The sequence below is a fragment of the Mesocricetus auratus genome, unplaced genomic scaffold, assembly GCF_017639785.1.
Source record: "Mesocricetus auratus isolate SY011 unplaced genomic scaffold, BCM_Maur_2.0 Super-Scaffold_100022, whole genome shotgun sequence".
Taxonomy (NCBI): domain Eukaryota; kingdom Metazoa; phylum Chordata; class Mammalia; order Rodentia; family Cricetidae; genus Mesocricetus; species Mesocricetus auratus.
Window position 1 is genome coordinate 33,075,652 of NW_024429203.1, and position 20,640 is coordinate 33,096,291.

Consider the following 20,640-nt stretch of genomic DNA (forward strand, 5'->3'; position numbering starts at 1 on the left):
TTGGAGGAGGTGTGTCACTGGGGGTGGGCTTGAAGTTTCAAAAGACTTGAGCCATTTCAAGTTAACTCAGCTATTCTTGCTGCCAGGCCTTTGTTCTGCTATTCTGTACTCTAACCCTCTGGAACTGTAAGCCCATTTAATAATCTTATACATTGACTTGGTCATGGTGTTTTATCACTGCAGTGGAAAAAGAACTAGACAGACCTCAGATGAGACCCAGGAGACAGGAATTAAGCCAGAGAAGCAGGATGAGGCAAGAGTCCCTCAGCATTATCCCCTGAGCCTCCCTGTGTCATGGCCAACTAGAGTTGGTCAGCAGTCAATAAGATACAGAGGAGGTGATTAAGAGTGTCACTTCCAGGAGCAGAAGTGACTTTTTCCCCCATTACATAATAAAGTAGTGTTGACTTTCTCCTTGACTTGTCTGAACCCATCATCATCCTCAACTGATTCTCCCTTGAATGAACATACCCTGTGGTTATGGGTCTGGAAACCTCAGATACCTAATCTAGAAAATGCTCAAAGCTTGTTATAAAATTGTGCAGTATTTACACAAAGCCCATGAAAATCCATACACTTCAAGCTATCTCGAGACTGCTCAGAATACTAAATACAGTACACAAATGGTATGTAAATAAACTAGTGTTCATATAATGGAAAAAATAAGTAGTTAGACCTTCATGGCCTGTAATCTGAGCTACTCAGGAGGCTGAGACAGGAGGATCACAAGTTCAAGGCCTGCCTGAGCTACAATGAGTTCAGGGTCAGTCTGGGCAATTTAGTAAGACTTGGTCTCAAAATTAGAAAAATGTAAAGAACCAGGGAGACAGTTCAGTGGTAAAGCTCTCGCCTGGCGTGTTGGAGGTCCTAGAGTCAATCCCAGTACTGGGGTAAAGATTCAGGGAGGGGGTGTACAAAGTCACATGAATTGTGTTTTGAAGTGTTTGGTCTGATGTTGATTAGATCCAGAGATGTGGGACCTGCACATGCAGAGTATCAACCGCAGATGATGTGTCGATCACCCACAGCGTCTCAGATGATGTATCGATCACCCACAGCGTCTCAGATCACTCCTATAGGGTAAGCCAGCGGCCACACCAGGATATACAAGCAGCCTGTGGGAGGTCTGCTGACCAAGAACTGACACCTCTTGCCTCGTTGAGCCAGTTTGAGTGAGCAATTGGGTCTGAGTGGGCAATCCTGGGCTCCCGGTGTCTGCCACACAGCCCACTCTGACCAGTGTCACGGAAAACTCCCGTCTGGCCACTCAGATCAGCTGCTCCTGATTCTTGGCCCACCAAAATGAAGACAATGTTTATTGTTTGCTTGTTTTTGTTTGTTTGAGACAGGGTCTTGTGTAGCCTAGGTTGGCCCTGCACTTGCTATGTAGCAGAGGTTAGCCTTAAACTCCTGCTCTTCCTGCTTTCACCTCTTGAGTGCTGGGATGGCGGGCACATCCTACCACACTGGGCTCCATGTCTATTGTTTAAGCCCCTCCATTTGGGAGTAGCTGTCTTACAGCAAAGACTTATACACAAATCCTCCTCCCTGTGTTTCAGGGACAGTTCATAATGATGGACTTAGCTTTGACAGGTTGGGATGCAGGAAGCTCCCGACAGCATCTTAATGTCTAAAATGGCTTCCTCAAATCAGTTTTCTTAGCCTTTGCTTCTCCCATTTAATATAAGGTTGAAAGGGCCCCCAGCTTAAGGTGCTGGGCAACTTAAAGTTGTTTTTGTACATAAGTCAGCTCCCAACTAGAAACTTCAAGGTTACCATCTTCATAAACTGCATGGAGAAGACACCTTCCATCCAGTTGCCCTTGCATTTAATTTTAACAAATCCGGTTATATGTTCTCAGCATCTCTGCAGAGCATTCCTGCAGACAGTGTGACTACTTACAGTGTGTGTGGGTTTGAGATAGTTTCACCAAGGAGCCGTGTTCAGTGCCCTGCCATGAGCACTCTAAGATGCCCAATAGGTAGGAGAGAACCCTCTGGCCAGGTAGGGCTGCCACCTGGCTCTTCAGGGCTTGGACTGTGGTCCAAGATAGTTTTGTCCCTTTAACAGCTGCATGGCTGATGTCACAGACTATAGTGGTCTCACTGCAGCCCTGATGCCATCAAGGCTATGGTGTGTACCTGATGGGTGCACTCCAACTCAACAGAATACAATCTCATGGCTAAGGCAAAGCTAAACATTTCATGTTCATATTGCTAAGCTCTGGCACACATGTAATAGGCTCATCTCTGTGTTCACAGGTCTCAGGAGCTCCCTGCCCAACACCAGAGTCCAGTGTTCTGGACCCACATGTGAAATGACACGTGTTTGCACATGACCAACATGTCTTCCTTTATGCTTCTAAGTCATCTGGAGATGACTTTTGATACCTAAGACACTATATTTTGTGAGGAGTTGTACTCTATTATTTATGGGATAATAAAAAAAAACCTGCACATATGTTCAGCACAGATTCAACTTTTCCTCTGGGTATTTCTAATTCAAGGTGGTTGCATCTGACGGATTTGGAAGTGACTGTTTTTCAGACTGAACACAATCAGAGGCACCCTGCTCAGATGCTGTCCAAAGCCGTATCTGACACCCCCTGCTGGCACAGCTTCCTCATAGGCTCCTCCTGCCACTGTCATGGGCTTTGCCCTCCGGTACAGCCCCAGGAGTTGTGAAAAGAAACCCTTACCCAGTTCTCCACCTGAAATGGAGAAGTCACGCTTGAGGATGGCCCACTTCTGGATGTGGTAGGGCCGGGCTGCCGCATTTGCATTCACCCTCTGGATCCCTTCCTGGATGGCCTGATACACAGCCTCATCTTTTGACTCCACAATCTCGGATACGGTGCTGGCCCTGCTGCCCACTCTCTGGCAGAACTCCACAGCTTGCTCAGTCAGGTTGTCAGTTGGCTCAGATGTCTCTGGGTCCAGCGTGCACTGCGGAGAGGACAGATGTGAACTTCCATCCCGGCTCCACAGACCCGAGCTCTCGTTTGGGAGGACGTCACAGACAACAGGGTGGAAATTGCTATGGGCTCAGTTTTAGCGTGATGCATCTAGGGTGGGTAAGATGCTGTGCTAAGCCCAGAGAGGTGGTGGGAGGAACAGTGGGTTGAGGGTTAAACATTTGTTGGTGACGTCAGCACATGTTCAACGGGGACCAGACTCCAACCTGACGGTGCTGCTGGGGCCCTGAGCCTGTGGGTAGGCAGCCAGACATCTGCAAACTGGAATGGACTGGCAGGTGAAAGGATCGTCTCGGCAGCCCAACGGAGTAGAAGAGCTTCCACCCACCCACACGGTGCACAGCACTGGCTGAGTGATGCCCAGATACAACTGTGAATGCCAGGTGTGCCTTGGGCTACACCACAGCCCACCGTCCTGCTGCACCTCCAGGGCCAGAGCCAGAGTCCTGGACATACCTTCAGGGTTAGCAGCATGGACAGGAACTTCCTCTGGTCCCCGATCAGCATGGCACTACTGATGATAGGCAGCTCTGTCTTCACAGCCTCCTCGATGGGCACTGGGGGCACATTCTCCCCACCTGCAGTGATGATTAACTCTGCGGAGGCAAATCAGGTCCCGGCTTAACCACACCCCTAGGCCACAGCTGGAGAGGCCTAAGCAACAGGCACAGTACTGGAGATGCCCTTGAGGGAGCCAATGAGCAGGGACTGGCCACCGGCAGTGCTGGAGGACAACTGCTTACCATGTCTCCCTCTCCTCAGCCTGTTGTCCGAGTTCCTCTCTGCTCAGCCAGCTTATCCATGGTGCTTATTAGCCTCTTACTCTGGCCCTGCTTAGGCAGCGACATTCCCCCTCCCTGCCTCTGCTTGCTACCTGCCTGCTAATTAAAGGGCAGTCATCAGGCCCAGGTGCCACACAGGCAGCGCTTTTCCTTCAGCTGTTTATCAGCTCCCACAGTCAGCCTCTAATGAAGGGCTCTCTCCTTACCATCTGCAGAGAGGAAACTGGGGCCCCGCCTCCCGGTGCCGAGTAACAAACCTAAAGTTTACACCAGTTCAGTTCTGAGACCCAGCGTGGAACATCCTCTCTCTCCTGTTATGGGACCCCTCACTGCTCCATGCCATCCCCTCTGGACAGACTTGGCCTTTCCACATGGCAGCCCCTCCCCTCAATCCCCCCCCGCCCCGTTCTGATCAATTCCTGCTCTGAGCTGTCCTCATGCATTTCTCCCACCCAGTACACACGTTTCATTCATTATTTCCTGTGTCTCTGGGAAAGGCCACGGCCACTGCACACAACAGAGCGTTCGGCCTTCTGCTGTGGGTGATGATAGATTTCCAGGCTAGATAGCGATAAACTCAATAGAACCAAACACGGAAAAGCGCTTTCCAGTGAACCCGGTGCTGGGTGTGACAGCCTAACCACCAGAGAAGAGCCATCTCCCAGGACAAGAGTCTGACAGATTAGATCCACACTTCCTGCATTTCCAGACACTGTAGCAGCACACTGTGGGCAAGGCCGAGAGGAGCTGAGAAATTCCTCTTCCCCCATAGGTCCGGCCAAAGTGTAAACAAACCCATTGCCTTTTAGAAAAAAAAAAGATAAAACTATATACAATAAATGCAGTAAATACACTTTGACTAGTTTGTGAGATTGTTTCCGGCCCTCCTATGTTATCTAATTCAAAAATGGTCACTGGCCACATTCTGTGAACATCAGGCACAGAACAAAACAAGACAGTGCCTGGCTGTGAGGAGTTCACGGTATAGCAGGACTGACAGGAACACTGGGGTTCTGGGGACAGGAAGCATGTGGCCCCACAGATGAAACAATTGACAGGCAGAGCCCACAGAAGCACATAGCCTTTGGGGGCTGAGGTGGTGGGTGAACCAGGGTGAAGAGGGCTCAGGACCAGTCATCACAAGACCTCCCTGCAGGCAGGAAGCACTGAGTGTTTTGGATCAATGTTTTAGAATATTCCAGTGATTGAGGGGACGGGAGTTATTGAGGGGATGAGCTGGCCAGAGAGGAATCCATATGAGCTCATATGGCCAGGGTTTGCTGGAGCAGCAGGAGGCAGAGAGAAACAGAAGTTCTGGAAACATGAAGAGACAGCTCTAGCCTTGCTCCCTTGCTCAAATGCTCACATCTACCCCCGTGAGCTTCATTCCTGCCTATCTCTGTCACACACACACACACACACACACACACACCCCACCCCCACCCTCCCACCCCCCCCCACCCCCGCACTCCTACCAGCATCTTCAATAAGTGACTGAAACCCTTCAAAAAACTAATGTGGAGTGGAATTTCCTAAACCTAATGAAGCATATCTTCAACAAATCTACAACAACCATACTTAAGGCCCTTTGATAGGTATGGCAGGTTCAAATACTAACTGAGCAAATGAGCCAAGTTTGATTCACCTGAACCCATGGAAAACCAGGTGTGGTGGTATACATTCCTACAGTAAGGAGGGAGGTAGACATAAGAATTTACCCAGAAGCTCAGGTGCAGCTAGCCTAGAGTATGCAGTGAAGAAAAAATAAGAGAGGCCCCACTTCGATAAGGAGGAAGGCAAAACTGACCCCTGAAAGCTGTCCTCAGACCTCCACATAGGAGTCATGGTGTGTGCGCAGCTGTGCGCACCTGCAAACCAAGTGTTAAAATCTAAAAATGTCTTTTATTTATTTCGAGACAGGGTTTCTCTGTATTGTTTTGGAGGCTGTCCTGGAACTCACTCTGTAGAACAAGCTGGTCTCGAACTCACAGAGATCCGCCTGCCTCTGCCTCCGGAGTGCTGGGACTAAAGGCGTGCGCCACCACTACCCGGTTTAAAAATGTCTTTTAAACATTGAAGATAGTCTTCTGAGGTTAGGATCAAAACAAGAATTGCCTCTATCACACATTGTTTTTTCTGTTCTTTTTGTGATTGGTGCTCAGGGTCAAACCCAGCTCAACCATTGCCATTTCTATTCAACACTGTGAAAGAATAAGTTTCCCTGACCTGAGTGAGAATGCATAAATAATAGCAATAATAACAACGATGACTGAAAAGGAAGGAATAAAATTGTTGTTATGTACCGATGACATGATTTTGTCCATAGGAAACTCAAAAGGACACACTTGCTAGAACTAGCATGGGGGTCGGAGGGGCAGCTCAGTGGTAGAGTACTTGCCAGCTGTGACAATGTCTGGTTTCATTCCACAGAACTCCAAAAAACCAATAGCAGTCTGCATGAGGCATAAAACCTGTGATACCTGCATGCTGGAGGCTAAGACAGAAGGATTGCTAAGAGTTCTAGGCCAGCTTGGACTACCTAGCAAAACCCTGTTTAATAAATGGACAAAGAAATAAATGACTACAAAACAAATACAAGACTCCAAAACAACTACTCTGTGAACTTGTTAAGGTCATTCGAAGCAGGGCCTGGTAGCATTTGTAACCACTTGGCAAGTTTAAGGCACAACATTAAAGGTTCAAGACCAGCCTAGGCAATGTAGCATGACCCTGTCCTCAGGCAAAAAAGTAAGAGTCTGGGTAGTAGGTTAATGATAGAATTCTTTCCTAGCTTACTCAAGTACCTATATTTAATCCCTAGAATAAGACAAGGGTCACTTGACCCAAGACCAATATGTAAAAAACAGATAATTGCATTATATATCTTAGTAACAAACAGATTGAAAACAAAAAATTCTTTAATGTCATTATTCACAATAGCATACAAGTAAAATTCTGCAAATGTAAAGGGACACAAAACTCTACACTGAACACTAAAATACACTGCTGAGAGAAAAGTCAAAAGATGTAAGCATAGGGGACCTGGGAAATAGAGAGGGGGAGAAGAGGAAGAGAGAGTAGGTCGTGGAGGAACAGGAAGGTTGACGTGGGGGGGGTAGGATGGGGGAAGAGGGAATCATAGGTTAGAAGACAGATCAGGCACCATTGTGACCTCTAGTGATCTAAAGGGATGACACCAATTGGCAAGCTAAGCAATAGTGTAGAGACCACCTCGAATGACCATTCTTGATAGTGAACTTGATGTCTATAACCATCCTGGAGCCTTCATCCAGTGACTGATGGAAGCAGAGGCAAACACCCACAGTTAAATACTGAACAGATCCCAAGGAACCCAGCGACAGAGAGAGAAGAGCAATGAGCAAATTGGCAAAGAATGGGCCAGCAAAACCAGCAGAGACAGCTGATTTGAACAGGGGAGAGCTCTTGGACCCCAGACCGACAGCTGGGAGGCCAGCATGGGACCCATCCAGACCCCCTGAATGTGAGAGTCAGTGAGGAGGCGTGGGCTACCTATGGGGTCCTGAGCAGCGGATCAGTGTTTATCCCTCGAATACTAACAGACATCGTGTGTCCATAACACCAAGAGGATTGCTCTCTCTGCCTGGACTCTTAGGGGAGTGCCTGGACCCTACCCTGAGTGAAATGATAGACTCTAGATATCCCCTATGCGGAAGGAATTGGCAATAGGGTGGGAGAATGGGGGGATGATAGGGGGTGCGGGAGGAGGGGAGGGAGAGGGAACGGGGATTGACATGTAAAACAGCTATTTAAAATAAAAATAAAAAATATAAGGAAATGTAAGCAAACAGAGCGGGGAGAGTTGGCACATTTAGGGACTGGCAGACTCAACCGTGAAATGTGTACAACCTCATGAAATTAATCTACAAATTCAATGAGATGAAAATCATCTTTGAAGCCAACCCATCGAATACACCCAAATAGTGAATCTAAAATCCAAATGGAAATGAAAATGTCTAAGGCCACCATGGAGAGGAAGACCATGGCTGCAGAACCCTCAGAACCAGACCCCAGCTGCCCCGGCCCCCACCCAAAGCTACACAATGGGAGATTGTGCCATGAAACAAAAGAGCGAAAGGTGGCACTGAGGGGCAGTGGAGAAAGGGCGTCTTTTTGGTGAAGAGTACTGGTCTAATTGTATGTTTTGGAGAAAAGGCATCCGGATTTTTACCTTTCATCATGCTACCTAAAGTCACGGCTATTCCTCCCAGGACTGGAAAGCAGGTTTCCTTATTTGTCATTACAAAAGTGGACACTAGGTGGTGGAAGCAGGCACTGTTCCCACAGCAGTTACCTGTTGCTCTAGGGCCAGGTTTTTACCTGGATTCACTGGCCAGTACAGCCCAGGGCGACCTCCTGGGTCTCCAAATGACCAGAGCCTTCTTCAGTTGGAACCTAGGTTGAGCTGCACCCCTGCCTGGGTAAGCTCCAGAGTGTGGGATTGCCACTTGGGAGCTATGGTACTACACAAACATCATTCCACGGAGGAGTTCCTATACTTCCCTTTCTCTGCAGAGAATGCCTTTGAAGTTTCATGTTTTATTTTAAATTTTGTATCCACCCTGCTCTACTCTCTATCATATCTGTGTTTCTACACAAAAACACATAATACTTACGCCTTGGAGTCTCTTGGAGTCTTGTCTTATTTCTTCCGGGGGAATAAATCCCAGAAGCTCCCCATTTGCTATCTAGGTGACTCTGAAGTAGTTACATAACTTCTCTGGATGTCCTTATTTATTTGTGAATATTGTGACCAGAGCTGATGCTGACAGAGGCACATAACAGCCACCGAGGGCTCAGGGCTGGCAATGGCGATGAGCAGTGTTAGAAGCAGACTTATTTCTGCACTCATTCTGCCTCCAATCCCCATCTTCCCCGGAGCAGGCGTGCTCACCTTTGAGGCGCCCAGTGATGTAGAGGAAGCCATCAGCATCCAGATGGCCCATGTCACCCGTGTGTAGCCAGCCTTCCGAATCAATGGCCTCACATGTTTTGTCCTCCATGTTCAGATAGCCCATGAAGATGGTGCGGCCCCACAGGCAGATCTCACCAATGCCGTCTGCATCCTGATTCACTAGCTTCACTCGGCAGCCGGGTACCACCCTGCCGGAGCTGCCAATAAAAGACACAAGGACAGAGAAAATCCTGGGTCAGCCCCTGCTGGGGTGCTCTGGGATCCTCAGTCTTCACTGGTGGCAGGGGTCCTCTCTCAGGGTTGCCTTTTAAGACTTAAAAATAATTGTGTGTGTGTGTGTGTGTGTGTGTGTGTGTGTATGTGTGTGTGTGTGTGTGTGTAGACCAGAGGTCAGTGTTGGGTGTCTTACTCTATCACCCTTGACTTTATTTTTTATGACAGGATCTCTGATTGAAACTGGGTCTCTCCAATCTGAGAGTGGCTACCCAGTGAGCTCTAGAGCTCTTTCTGTCTCCGTATCCCCAGCATTGGGATTAGGCATGAGCCGTGACACTTAAGACAGATTCTCACTATGTATTTCTGCCTTACCTGAAACTTATTTTGTAGACCAGGCTGGCCTTAAACTCACAGTGGGCCATCTGCTTCTGTCTACCTCATGATTTTCTACATGGGTGAAGGGAATCGGATTCTCATGCTTGTGTGGCAAACGATTTACCAACTGAGCCACCTTAAAAGCAGAGGGTTTTTGTACTTTAATTAGCATCTTAGCAGTGTAAGGGGGATCCGCTTGAAGGGTTTTCATCAAATGAATAAGTGAGTGAGTGAATGAATGAATGAATGAATGAATGGCCAAAATGCTAATAGTAGAACCTAGAGCACTATCACACCAGATGCAGAGGGAGGTGCCAAAGCACAAGAGACCACTCTTATATCACTCCCAGAATGGACTGCCCTCCCTGCCTTCCAAAAGTCTGGCCCTGACCCCTAGTCCCACTCCAGTGGGAGCCTGTCCGTCAGGTCTAGCATTCCCTGCTTTACTGAAAGAAATGGAAGGAGGAAGCTTCTTCACCAGGGACTCCTGGCCTTGGCACCTAAGGTGTCTTCAGCCACAGGACACACGTCACAGTGACAAAGACTGCCCATCTAGATGGAGGAGGGCAAGCAAGGGGCTTAGCCCAAGATGGCACTATTGACACTTGAGGCCAAGGCTCCACTGTGGAAGGGAGAGTAAGAGGGACAGTTCCTCAAGGCACCAAAGGGTGTCAGCAAGGACATCTGAGCTCTCGATGGGTCCCAACTTCAGACCTTACCTGTAAAGACGGTAGTTGTAGGGGCTGGACATGAAGTGGGGGCCTGTGCTCTCGCTGAGGCCATAGCCTGCATACAAACGGATGTTAAGGCCCAGAAAGAAGCGTAGTGTCTCTGCAGTCATGGGGGCTGCTCCGTAGAAGTTCTTCTGACACTTGGCAAAGCCTAGAGCCTGACGGACCTTGGCAAGCACTAGATAATCTGCCAGTCTGCTTGTGAAGGGCTTCAGATCACTGTGAGAGAGGTGAGGGAGAACAGTCCACAGAAAGAAAAACAAATACATTCACATGAGCACACACCTGCATGGCCATTGACATTGTCTGCTTTGATGAACTGCAAATATTTTGAATATTGGCCTTGTATGCAACATGAATTTGTGTGCAATTGTAAGTGTGAGTGCTCCTGATTGCGGGTAAACATGTCACAAAATCAGACAAGCCACAGCATCTTTCTAGCCCCTTCTTTTTGATTTGTCTTTCTTTTGAGACAGTTTCATGAATTTACTCAGACCTTGATCTTACTCTGTGGCAGAGGTACACCTTAACTGTCCATCCTCCAGCCTCAGCCTCCTGATTGCTGGGATTACAGACCTGTCCCCCACCCCAGGACTGGCTGCATAGTCAGCTTTCATGTGTGTTAATGAAGCTGTAGGTAAACAGATGTGTCCACATCTCTGCAGCTGGTTCAGAAGACACTTATCTTAGAAGACCCCGCCCTCTTCTCTCTTTCAGGTCAGTGGACCTGAGCCCAGAACTTGGTGCTTGCTAGGTCAACACTCTAACACTAAGCTGGACCCTCAACTTGAAAAGCATTTTTACGTTGAAACAAGACCAGATGTCTACTGTGGCTGTCCCCACTGTGTGGGGATTTAAAAAGTAATCACAAGACAGGTGATGGTCTACACCTATAACCCTAACACCTGGAAAGTCAAGGAAGGAGAATCCTGAACTTTAGGCTAGCCTAGGCTACATACTAAGATTTTGTGTCAATAAACAAAAGGTAATAATAGTAAGTAATCAGAAGGGATTTGGGAGAGATCTGAGTAGTCAAATGGAATGCTGGGAAAACTGGGATGGCTAAGTCTATATCACTGAAGCCTGAGCCTGCTGGCAAGAGCTATCTATACCTAGGAGGGTGAATTCTTCTGAAAAGAACAAGCGGATCCTCCCAGCTAAGGGCCCCCCCCACTTGGGTTTGCAATTGTATCAGAGTACAAGCCCAGATGTAGGTAGGCTACTGTACAATGTTATACAATGTTTCCTCAAACTGAAGTCCTCTGGAACAAGGACAGCCCATTAGATTCCTGATTGTTACAGTGTATGCGCCAGCCCTGCGCTTTCCCAGGCCACCTGCCTCCAACTTACTTGCTAGGGCAGGTGAGGTTCTGTTCCAAGGTCACTGACATGGCCCACAGAAGCATCTTGCGCCGGATGAAGCCAGACTGAGCTGCCACCTCCTGGATCCCTTCCATGATCTTCTCCCACACACGGGGCACCCCCATGTGGGATGTGGGCTCCACCTCCCGCAGTGTGTTCACAAGGCTCCCCTGCTCAAGGCCAGAGAGAAGCAGAGATGGTACCTACCAGGCCTGCAGCCGCAAGCCTCACACTAAATGCTGCACACAGGCGCTCCTGTAGATGTATGCATACCCCTACCCAGTTTGTGCACATGCCAGTGGCTCTGGTTCAACAGCTGTACCTCTGTGTCTGTTACAGAACTTTGGTGTCTCTTGCCAACCACTGTATCCAGATGCCTGAGCAGCACCTTGATCCTTCAGATCTTTCTGCATCTGTCTAACTCAAACCCGATAACCTCATTTGTCAGATATAGTGGTGCATGCTTGTAATCTCAGCATTTAGGAGGCTGAAGCAGGAGGATTGCGAGTTCGAGGCTCAGGCTGGACACATAGCAAGTTAAAGCCAGCCTGAGCTGCCTCATGAGAGCCTATATCAAGACAAACAGATATAAAAAACCAAAAACAAAAACAAGGGCTAGCAGGATGGTTCAGTGGATAAAGGGGCCTGTAGCTGAGCCCAACTGCACAAGCTCAATCTCAAAACCTACATGACAGAAGGACACAGCTGACCCCTGTAAGTTGTCCTCTGACTTGCACAACACTGTATACTCCAGACACGTAAGCCCACCCCTGCTGTACTCTCTGCAAATACAAGAATAAATAAATAATAAATGTAGGATGTGGGGGGGCGGGTGCAGAGCAGGTGGGTATCAGTGAGTTCAAGGCCAGCCTGGTTTACAAAGCAAGTTCCAGGTCAGGCAGAGCTCCTCTCTCTCTCTCTCTCTCTCTCTCTCTCTCTCTCTCTCTCTCTCTCTCTCTCTCTCTCTCTCTCTCTCTGCGTGTGTGTGTGTGTCCCTGTCTGGAAATATTCAAAATTAATTAAAAACAAAGCAAAGGGCTATGGAGATGACTCAGTTGTGAAAACATGAGACACTGGATTCAGCTCTCATCTAAGAAGATGGTCACTGCACATGTGCCTGAAACCTCATGTGAGAGGCTGGATCCCAGGAACTTGTCGACTGAACATTCTACCTGAAATGGGGAACCCCAGGCTCAGTAAGAGGCCTTGTCTCATATAAATGTTCCCATTTGCATAATGATAATGTGATACTCATACATTGTCACTCAGTCATGAAGAAAATGAAATCATGAACTTTGGAGGTAAATGGATGGAACTAGGAAGGATCATCTGAGTGTAGTAATTCAGAAAGACAAATGTCATACACCATTCTCTCTCGTTGGAGGCACCTTGCTCCCAGTCTTCAGATGTGAGCACACAGCCTGTAGTAATTATAGAAACCAGGAAAGTAAAACAGGACCACTTCCAGGATAGAGGAACTGAGAGCAATGGTGAAGGGACTAGCAGGGTACAAGTTATCTGATAGGGGAAATGGGGGGTTCTTTAGGAAAGAGAAGGGAGGCAAATATAGAAGAAGAGTAAAATACCAATAAGGATGCCTGAAAAAGCCACAAGGAATCATACTATTAACTACTCATTAAAAAAATCTTACAATACAAAATTCCATGTATAAATAAACATACATAGTTTGTTTGTTTGTTTTTTTCGAGACAGGGTTTCTCTGTCTGGAGCTTGCTCTGTAGACCAGGCTGGTCTCGAACTCACAGAGATCTGCCTGCCTCTGCCTCCCAAGTGCTGGGATTAAAGGCGTGCACCACCAACGCCCGGCAACATACATAGTTTTAATGAACTTTTCTCATTTGAACTGACAATACCCCCTCCAAGACCATCCAACAAAAATCCAAATACCAGACACGAGAAGCTGTCTTTTCAGTTGTTGGCCAGGGCTGTCAAAGAGACTTGTAAAATACAGCTTATTGCTGTTGCCCTTGGTAACCCACTCAGAGATGGAAAGTAAATCCTTGTTGCTGAAGACACCACATACTCCAGCAACAGGGCTCAGAAACCCCTGAGTTAGAACCGAAAGCCCCCTCCCTGAGGACTAACTTTCATGATGCCAAAAGGTACCATGCAAGCTTCCAAAGGAGGGAAGCAACCAACAGTCCTACCCGGCTACCATGCCTATGAACCACGCAGCAAACCAGCATGGCCTCATAACCCTAAAAGTGCAGTAGCAGCAAGCATACTTTGACAGTAACCAACAGCTTTCCAATTGTACTTAAGACCCACTCAACAAGAGAGCTGCCATGCCTGGCTTCCCAGTTAACTGGAAACCTAGTTATGTCATGCTTATTGGAAGAGATTCTGCAAGCCCTAATTTACTAAACCAGCATAATCCCTAAAAGCAATCTATAAATATTTGTCCCTGTGCCCACAGAGAAGTGTTGTCTTCACTTCTTATCAAGGAACCTTCTCTTTGCAATAGACAGAGCTACTACAGAAAATCACGACTAACCAAAAATGCTGAGTTATGGAACCCAGTCCCAGTAGATACATCTACAAAGCACTCTCACAACCAAAGCTTAGGAAACACTGCAGAAGAGAGGGTGGAAAGATGGTAAGAGTTAGAGGATCAGGGGGTTTTCTGTGAGATTGTGTCTCCTAGATGTGTCAGAAGCTAAATCCATAAAGTCTCACCAATATGACAGCCTACATGTGGGCTGACCAAGGGAACGCCAACAGATATACCAAAGTGTACAGGGACCCTGTCTCTAAATAAATAAATACAAAAAATAAAAAATAAACGTTAAAAACTTATTTAAAAATATTAATTGTAGGGTTGGAGAGCTGGCTCTGTGTTTAGAGTCCCTGTGGCTCTTTCAAAGGAGCCAGGTTCAGTTTTCAGGGCCCACCTGATGCTTCACAATCATTCTTGACTCCAATTCTAGCAGATCTCTGCTGTCTTCTGACCTCTGAGGGTACCAGGGACACACACATGCAGGCAGGCTAAGCATTTATGTACATTAAATAAGATGAATATTTTAAAACTATATCAATTGTAGGTTAAAATTCTGTGTCTGCAGGGTTGAATTGCATTATTAAAACTAGTTTCATTTGGTTTATTACAGAGAGGGGGAGAGCCTGTCTCAAAAGAATAAGGTAGATGTGGTAGGAGAGATGGCTCAGCAGTTAAGAGCGATTGCTGCTCTGCAAGAGGACCAGAATTCGGCTCCCAGCACCCACACCAGGCAGCTCACAACTGCCCGAAACTTCAGCTCCGGGGATCATATGCTTTCTGCTGGTTTCCATGTATTTGATACATATACATAAACAGTTTTTAAAAAGAAAATCTTATTTTTTTTAATTTTTAAAGATGGAGACTTAAAGAAGAAACCAGCCCATGTTAACTAGCCTTCATAAGCGTGTACACAGGAGAGCATAAGAGCACATATCACACACACACACACACTCACACACACACACCACGACCATCACCACCACCACCACCACCACCAACAACAATAGCCAAGCAAGAACATGCTGCCTCCTTCCCCCAGCAGTGTTTGCTTTAGCGATAAGCATGTGACACTGTCCAAGTTACCAAGACACCAGGTCAGGGAAGCTGGCCAAGGGGTTTCTGGGAACTTTTCTTCATGGTTAAAAAAAAAAAAGACCCAAAGAATAGTATATTTTATGAGGCTGGGGTGTACCCTTTGATCATCTTGTGGTCATACTCTGAGGAAACTGTGGTGTTTGAGGCTGAAGGGGTTAGTTTATACGAATTAATATAATGCCATCAGCTTCCCTATTTGTTTGGTCATTTGGGTCAGGCTGGGCAAACAGCTACTGAAAGAATTCTGAGTGCGATGTGCACCAGGAACCATCAACCTATGGGTGCACACAGGGCTTGTAGATTGGAGCACACCACTCACACACTGGACACACACAGGGCCGGAAGTCAGGAAGACAGACTGACCTTTAGGGCATCCGGATCTGCAAAGCACACCTGGGCCCCCCACTGGATGCCGGTCCATAGGTCGTAGATCTGGGCAGCAATATGGCTGAGGGGCAAGTAGCTGACCACGACCTCCTGCTGGACTTCTGCTGGCTGGATGTCCCCAGCCTGACTGCCGTAGCGTGCTGTCCATGTGATCTGAGGGGAAGGAGGTCATGAGGACTTGGACTACCTCTGTAGAGATTCCCGGAGTATGTAGGTGCCCTCTAGGGACAGGCCTCCCACCTGCTCCCTTCTCTTTCCCCTCTGCAGGGCTCTGTCTGTACCACGGGCATTCCTATTAAACTGAGCAGCCAGAGAGGCTTCCCCACAGATGTTAATGCAGGACCACAACCCAGAGTCACCCCCTTCCCACCCATCTGGCCTTCTGTCCTACATTGTCTTGACTCAGCATCACACCCTTGGGGTTCCCAGTGGTGCCTGATGTGTAGACCAACACACAGCACTGGTTGGGCTGCTGGGTATCAATGATGGCATCTAGGGCCTTCTCGGGCATTTCTTGCCCCAGCTCCATGAGTTCATCCATCTGTGGCAACATAGAGCAGAGGAGTCGGTCTGGGTCAGCTGTGTAGGCACAGCCAGGCCCGCTCATCACCCAGGACCTGGTATTCATACCGTGTACACGTTGGGCATCTTCTTGGGAAGGGGGTCTTGGTATATGACCACTGCCTTTAGATGTGGCAAGTCTTTCCAGATCTGCATTGACAGGGAAACAAATCGGATTTTAGTAAGAAAATGGCCACATCTTGGAAACAGCCTCATCTGCATGTGTGTTGGTTTGTGGCAAAAGTCTCCTCCTATTTCTGGCCATCGACTCCAGGGGGACATCTCTGGCCACGGTTCCGCAAGTTCCACGGTTCCTGGAACTTGCTCTGAAGACCAGGCTGGCCTCGAACTCACAGAGATCCACCTGCCTCTGCCTCCCGAGCGCTGGGATTAAAGGCGTGTGCCACCAACACCCAGAATGTGTGTGTTCTTGAGTGTGCCCCTGTGAGAGCACATGTATGTGCTTTTTGAGACAGGGTCTCGTGTAATTCAGGCTGGCCTCAAACTTGTACTTGACTGACGTTTAGCTTCTAAACCTTCTCCCTGCGCTTCCTAACTGTTGGGATTGCATGCATGTGCCACCATGTCTGGCTTCGTCAGTCTTATTCTGGCAATAAATCTATATTGTTACTTTGAAATTATTTGATATGAATTATAGGATTAGATCAATGTTATTAGCTGCTACAATTTTTAAGGTTAGATAAGAGAAACTCAAGAGTAAAATTAAACAAAGTTAAATCCCCATCATGTAGTGTTTGAATCGGAGCTATCACTGAGAATTATAATTTAAATGGAAACACAAACAGACACAGACACACACTCACACTCGTGAGAGAAGAGAAATGAGTGAGATGAACTCCTATGAACTCAGTGTTCTGCCTGAAGATGTGAGGGGAGAGGGAAAAAGAGCAGGGGGGAAGGGAGGGGCGAGGAAGGTGAGAATAGGGGAGGTGAGAGGGTGAGATGGAGGGGGAGCAGGAAGAGGGAGCAGGAGAGAGAGGAAGGGAAGGGGGAAGCATGTAGGACGTGGTACTTATTGAACTGAGGTGAGAGAGAGATGAGTCAGGAAGGCATGGTGGTTCAGATGAATGGTCCAGAGAGCTACAGAAGGAAGAGACCGAGACATTCTAGGGTCGGTGACTCAGCGATTGAACATGAATGCTAACAGATATCTCATTGGTGAAAGCCCATGAAACTGGAGACAGAGCAATGGTAGAGCCAGGAAGCAGGCCTTGCACAGATGTCTTGGAGGCCTTGAAGCAGAGACCCAGAAAAGCCATGTCTTAAGGGGGTTGAAATTGAACTTACCTTCAAAAAAAGTTTAGAGCAGAAAAAAATTAGTTATGGCATAATATACAGAAATTTAATTTACATTCGTAACAGAAATCCCTAAGTATGTTTAAAAATAAAGTTGGATAATTGTCTAAGTTAGATTAAAACTATAAACACACCAAGTCAAAGCAGCTACACGCACACACACCCCTATACATTTTCAGCATAAACGCAGAGACCTCACTATTTTCCTCTGAGGTTAGTTGGTTCACTTCTGTGAACCCCACTGTAGGGTTTATAGGTCTGCCTGTGTGCTGCTGTGGGTTCCATCACAAATGACGTAATATGCTGTCTGAAGGTACACTATGACAGGTTCAAGGTGCGTATTATAAAGTCTAGAGCAAACCTTGAGGTAAGAATTGCAGTGGAGATAGAATGTAATGCCAAAAACAACACAAGCCCAGATGCAGAAGTCAGAAAGGAGCGAAGAACTACATGGCTGATGAGTGACAATTTTTCTTTTCAGATGGGATAAAAAGGTAAGACCCAAATAAATGCTGGGTGTAGCAGACTCACCGAAGTTTAAAGACAAAGTTATGCTTATTTCTTTATGTCTGTCTGCATTGCATGGTTGGGCATGTGTGCGGAGGTCAGAGAATGATTTGAGGAGATAGATGGCTCCCTCCTTTTACTGTGTGGACCCTGGGGATCAAATTCAGGTAACCAGGCTCGGCAGGCTTGGAGCACCTTTACATGCTGAACTATCTTGTCAGCTATTTCTTTCTTTCTTTTTCTTTTTCTTTGAGACAGGGTCTCATATATCCCAGGCTGGTCTCTAACTTTCTATGTAATGAGAGAATGGTTTGAGCTTCTGACCTTCCTGCCTCTCCACCTTCTGAGTGCTAATACTACAGTGACATACCTACATGTCCAGTGACGTACGCTAGGTCTATGTGGCACTGGGGATGAAACCAAGGTTTTGTGTGCTCATCCTATCAATGGAGCAAAGCTCACAGCCCTCATCACCAGAGATTATTTACCAGAGACTCACACCTTTAATCCCAACACTCGGGAGACAGAGGCAGGTGGATTTCTGTGAGTTCGAGGTCAGCCTGGTCTACAGAGCAAGTTCTAGGGCAGACTCCAAAGCTGCACAGAGAAACCCTGTCTGGGGTGGGAGGGTGGGGGAGGGGGGAGACTTCACAGCTGATAGAGATACATAGGGAAGCATGATGTCAGAATATTTGCCTTTTTAATTTGTCAAAAGGACAACCAGGCCTCCGAGAGCACACTGGTAAGTATGAAACCTGATGATGCAGGACCTGCCTCTGTTTTTACTTGTTTGAGAATTTTGATAATACAAATTCTGTTTCAAACCTAAGGCAGTGTTTTAACCAAGGCCCTGGCTCTGGACCTCAGTTTCTTCAGACAAACTTGAGAGATGGTTTGTCTCCCAGGCAGAAAATAGTAGGTAGGTTTTTAAGCTGTCCAGCCCTCCTGAACCCAGCATGGGAGGGTTCAAAAGAGGGTGTACCATTGGCTACAGGGCCTGTCAAGTTGGTTTTCCTTTTTCTAAGTGAGGGCCCAGTGAAACCACTGAACTAGGCCATCCCATGGGTGGGGAGGTTTACTGTAAATATGAAACTGCCTCATGACTATCAGGAAAGAGAGACGGACACACACACACATACAGAGAGAGAGAGAGAGAGAGAGAGAGAGAGAGAGAGAGAGAGGCAGACAGATAGACAGACAGAGACAGAGACAGAGATACTGAGAGAGGCAGAGAGAGACAGAAAGACACACACACACAGAGAAAGACACACACACACAGAGAAAGAGAGAGAGAGACAGAAAGACACACATACAGAGAGAGAGAGGGAGAGACAGAGAGACAGAGACAGACAGAGACAGAGATACAGAGAGAGAGAGAAACAGAGACAGTGACAGAGGCAGAGAGAGAGGCAGAGAGAAACAGAGAGAAACAGAGTGAGAGAGTAGCCAGAGGCATTTGAGGAGTTCAAAACCGCATGGCTCCCTGGGGCAGGAGTGAGAGAAGTAGAGAGGCAGGCTGCTTGCTGGTTTTAAAGAGAATGGTAGAGCTGTGGAAGGGAGGGGAGATACTGTAAGTTTAGAGGGAGGGAAAGAGGAAGAGCAGCCTTTCACTTGCGTTACAGGTAAATGTTAACGTTAGTAAGGGAAAAGAGTCTGGAGGTTATCTTGGTGCTTTGATATGTATTACATGTATGTGCTAACAGGGAACTAGATGTCCCAATTGCCAGGAGTAGGGAAAGTGGCTCTTCCTGGCAGGCAGAGACATATTTCACAGGTTTCTGAGGAATGCCGTGCAAGCTTCTATCTTTCTGCCAGCAATCCTCTAACCAGCCTGAGAGGAGCCCAGACTGCCATTTAGGACTGCTAGTGGCACTGCCATTTTAGGGATTGAGACCTAACAGCACCCCACCACACACACACACACACACACACACACACACACACACACACACACACTCCTACATACATAAATACAGCCTGTTTAGTCTGTATAATGTTACTTGCAATTATATTTTTTTCAGAGCTGACAATCAGTTGGTATGCTGGGCCCTGGGGAGGGTTATTTCTCCTCCTCCTAGTATTCTCTAGTTGCCTGTAGCTCTTTGCGCTGGAAATATTTAAGATCCAGAGGATCAGGGAGTTTTCTGTGAGACTGTGTCTCATGGTAATGTCAGAGGCTATGCCAATAAAGTCTCTAAACATGAGCTGAACAAGGGCAACGACAGAGACGCTGATATGGATGGTGAGGAGAGCTCATGAGGCCTCCACCCTATGCTAGATTGGTTCCTAAACCATCAAAGCTTCAGACCTAAGTGAGGCTGGGGGAGCCTGGCTCTGTTCTGGGTTAAGCTGTGATGAGTGAGGCCCAGAAAATGACCTAATACCTCTGGTGTTTCTGAGGTCACTGGACTATCTGAGGACTTCTGGGTCACGCTTTGTAAATGCCAGTAATAGATACATGTCCCCGGTGACTACTCCAGGAGAGACAAGGGAAGGCGTTTTCCAGGGCCTCTCTGGAAACCCAGGACCCATGGTTCTGGCAGTTGACCACTTAGCCCTCAGATCAGGAGTCTGGAGAAGGAGAGAAGGCTGCCTGGAGATAACTCAGCCTCCTTGTCTCAGGGATGGTTGGTGCCGCACAATCTGTACCTATCTGTTTGCTCCCAGTCCCCCACATTCATCCAAGATAGAGTGATATCCAGAAAGCAGGGCTCAAAGGAGGGCCCTGTGAGGAGGCAGGACACTCCCTCACTTGTCAAGGAGCCACTGGAGAAACCCCTCCCAGTAAAACAGAAGGCCAGCAAAATGGAGTTTTCATAGTCACCTTAACTGGTGTGAGAGGCTGTGCTCACATGTCCTAG

At 47.4% G+C, this 20,640-nt stretch overlaps 1 protein-coding gene across 2 annotated transcripts in view; it reads right to left on the reverse strand.

Annotated features, from left to right (window-relative positions):
- The window catches only part of Acsbg1 (acyl-CoA synthetase bubblegum family member 1), a 56,553-nt gene that overhangs the window by 741 nt on the left and 35,172 nt on the right, over positions 1 to 20,640 (reverse strand). For both annotated transcript variants that reach the window (XM_005069555.4, XM_021226832.2), the window contains 8 exons: positions 16,025 to 16,105; positions 15,786 to 15,935; positions 15,371 to 15,547; positions 11,383 to 11,564; positions 10,021 to 10,251; positions 8,690 to 8,907; positions 3,431 to 3,570; positions 2,699 to 2,945 (listed from right to left, as the gene is read on the reverse strand). In XM_005069555.4, coding sequence (XP_005069612.2) covers positions 2,699 to 2,945; positions 3,431 to 3,570; positions 8,690 to 8,907; positions 10,021 to 10,251; positions 11,383 to 11,564; positions 15,371 to 15,547; positions 15,786 to 15,935; positions 16,025 to 16,105 — 1,426 coding nt within the window. The remainder of the gene's footprint in view (positions 1 to 2,698; positions 2,946 to 3,430; positions 3,571 to 8,689; positions 8,908 to 10,020; positions 10,252 to 11,382; positions 11,565 to 15,370; positions 15,548 to 15,785; positions 15,936 to 16,024; positions 16,106 to 20,640) is intronic.